The sequence below is a fragment of the Coenobita brevimanus genome, chromosome 116 (genome assembly GCF_032717465.1).
Source record: "Coenobita brevimanus isolate Jiangsu-jjx chromosome 116, ASM3271746v2, whole genome shotgun sequence".
Classification (NCBI taxonomy): domain Eukaryota; kingdom Metazoa; phylum Arthropoda; class Malacostraca; order Decapoda; family Coenobitidae; genus Coenobita; species Coenobita brevimanus.
Window position 1 is genome coordinate 16,666,714 of NC_137069.1, and position 2,378 is coordinate 16,669,091.

The 2,378-nt window shown below is 51.3% G+C and overlaps 2 protein-coding genes across 2 annotated transcripts; both read left to right on the forward strand.

Moving 5' to 3' along the window:
* On the forward strand, positions 1 to 420 carry LOC145418800 (uncharacterized). Its single transcript, XM_080287130.1, has one exon. The coding sequence runs from the start codon at positions 1 to 3 to the stop codon at positions 418 to 420; it is 420 nt and encodes a 139-aa protein (XP_080143256.1).
* Positions 421 to 490: 70 nt separating this feature from the next.
* LOC145418801 (uncharacterized) lies at positions 491 to 1,517 on the forward strand. The gene is made up of 2 exons (XM_080287132.1): positions 491 to 605; positions 700 to 1,517. The coding sequence occupies exons 1-2, from the start codon at positions 491 to 493 to the stop codon at positions 1,515 to 1,517; spliced, it is 933 nt and encodes a 310-aa protein (XP_080143258.1).
* The last annotated feature ends 861 nt before the right edge of the window (positions 1,518 to 2,378 follow it).

The following is a 2,378-nucleotide window of genomic DNA, read 5'->3' on the forward strand; positions in this document are numbered from 1 at the left end:
ATGGGACCGGAGATGTTTGCTGTGCCTTCGTCTACGGAAAGGCCAAGCTGGCCCCGCCAAAAACAGCTGACTATACCCCGTCTGGAGTTATGTGCTGCCATGTTGGCTGTCAAGGTTGACGAGACATTAAGGCACGAACTGTCGACCAACGTGGGAGAGTCTGTCTTCTGGACAGACAGTGTGATAGTACTACAGTATATACGTAACACAGAGAGGCGGTTTCACACGTTCATAGCCAATCGAGTGGAGGCCATACACAAATCAGAAGTGACCCAATGGAGGCACGTGGGTTCAATACTGAACCCAGCAGATGATGCGACACAAGGACTGAGTTGCTATGAACTGAACGGAGGGTGTAGATGGACTGAAGGGGCCGACTTTCTCCGGCAAGAGAACAATCACTGGCCACAAGAGCCCTGACATATACTCGACCTGGGGATGGACCCAGAGGTAAAGGGAGATGCTACAACTATGGCAATGGGGGCTAAGCATGGAGAAGACCTGCTGGCAAGATTGTGGTCCAGATACTCGTCCTGGCACAGACTGCTGTGGGGAGTTTCATGGATTAGAAGGTATTTGTATTGGAGGCAAATGGGAGGACCAAGGCAAGTTGACAAATCAAGACTGAGGGTGAGTGAGCTCCGAGCATCTCGAGTGGCAGTGTTGGGTTTTGTACAATGGGAAAATTATGAATCCGAGATAAAGGACCTGAAGAGTGGGGTGAGCTTAAGAAAACGAGACCATTGTTCCCGCTGGAGCAGAACCTGGGGAAGGACGGACTCCTCCATGCGGGTGGACGGTTGGAGAAAGCCCCCTTGACAACTGACAGCAAATACCCCGTGCTGTTGCCACAGGACCATCATGTCACGGAGCTAATAGTAAGAGAAACCCGGGAGAACAAGGCTGGGCACTCAGGAAGAGAACATACACTAGCGGTAATGGCCCAGGAGTTCTGGGTACTCAAGGGACGAAGGTTGATTGACCGGGTGCTAAAACAGTGTCTCATTTGTCGCCGTGTCAATTGGAAGGAGTCACTGCAAACACAAGCTAATCTCCCTGCCAACAGGGTATGCATGATGAAGGCACCATTCACACACACTGGAGTGGACTGCTTTGGGCCATTCATCGCAAAGCAGGGTAGGAAACGGGTGAAGCGGTGGGGTTGTCTGTTCACTTGCCTGAACTCAAGAGTCATACACCTGGAGATTCTTGACAGACTAGACGCTGATTCATTCCTCAGTGCAATGACGCACTTCTCAGCAAGGAGGGGTGTACCAGAGCACATTCGTTCCGACAATGGAACAAACATGATTAGAGCAAATAAGGAGCTCTGGGCCACAGCTCTCAGCTGGGAGAAGAATGACAAGGTCCACAATTCACTGTTGAGGAAGGGAATTGAGTGGGAGTTGAACCCACCGCATGCATTGCACATGGGCGATGTATGGGAGCAACAGATCCAGACAGTCAGGAAGGTCTTGCAAGCAATAGTAGGTGCACAAGTTGTGGATGATGAGTGACTCCACACATTCTCCTGTGAAGTGGAGGAGATAGTCAATGGAAGGCCCATCACCCCGACCTCCAATCACGTCAGCGACCTCGAAGCGCTTACTCCACTGCACATTCTGCTCCCTAAGACTGTACCCCACTGCCCGTTAGGAGGTAAGGCCAAAAAGCCTGTAGGGGACATCTACCGGAAGAGTTGGAAGCATGCACAGTTCCTAGCGGACCAGTTCTAGAAGCGATGGTTGAAGGTGTACTTACCATCCTTATGACAGCGCCAGAAGCATTTCAAGTGGTTGCGTAATTTCTAAGTGGGGGACTTGGTATTGGTGACAGATTGGAATGTACCCCGTAATCACTGGATTCTGGGAAGACTGGTAGAGGCGAATCCCGGTGATGATGGTGTGGTGAGGCATGTCAAGGTCAGGACGTCCGCACGCAAAACCCTAATCCGCCCTGCGAACGAGCTGTGTCTGTTGGAAGGGAGCGGCAAGTGAAAGTGTATATGGTATTGGTCGTAACCGACCAACAGGGGGAGTCTTACCGCATCTAACGCGGTAAATAGAAAGAGAGAGAGAGGGAGAGAGAGAGAGAGAGACAGACAGACAGAGACAGAGACAGAGACAGAGAGTGTAGGCGAGAGAGAGAGGGACAAGGATGCTGACACGGTGTTTATATGTATGTACGGTCGCTTGAGCATAACATCCTAGCGGTAATGGACACCAGGCCTTAGAAGAGACGTTATGGGTGAGTGTGGGGGCAGTGTGTGGGTAGTCAGGGACGAGTGAGGGACGAGGTGATGTCGATCCCTGGATTTACTAGACGGAGACTCCAAAAGGGTGGAGTTCAAGAGATGTACGACTCCACGTCCATCCTGT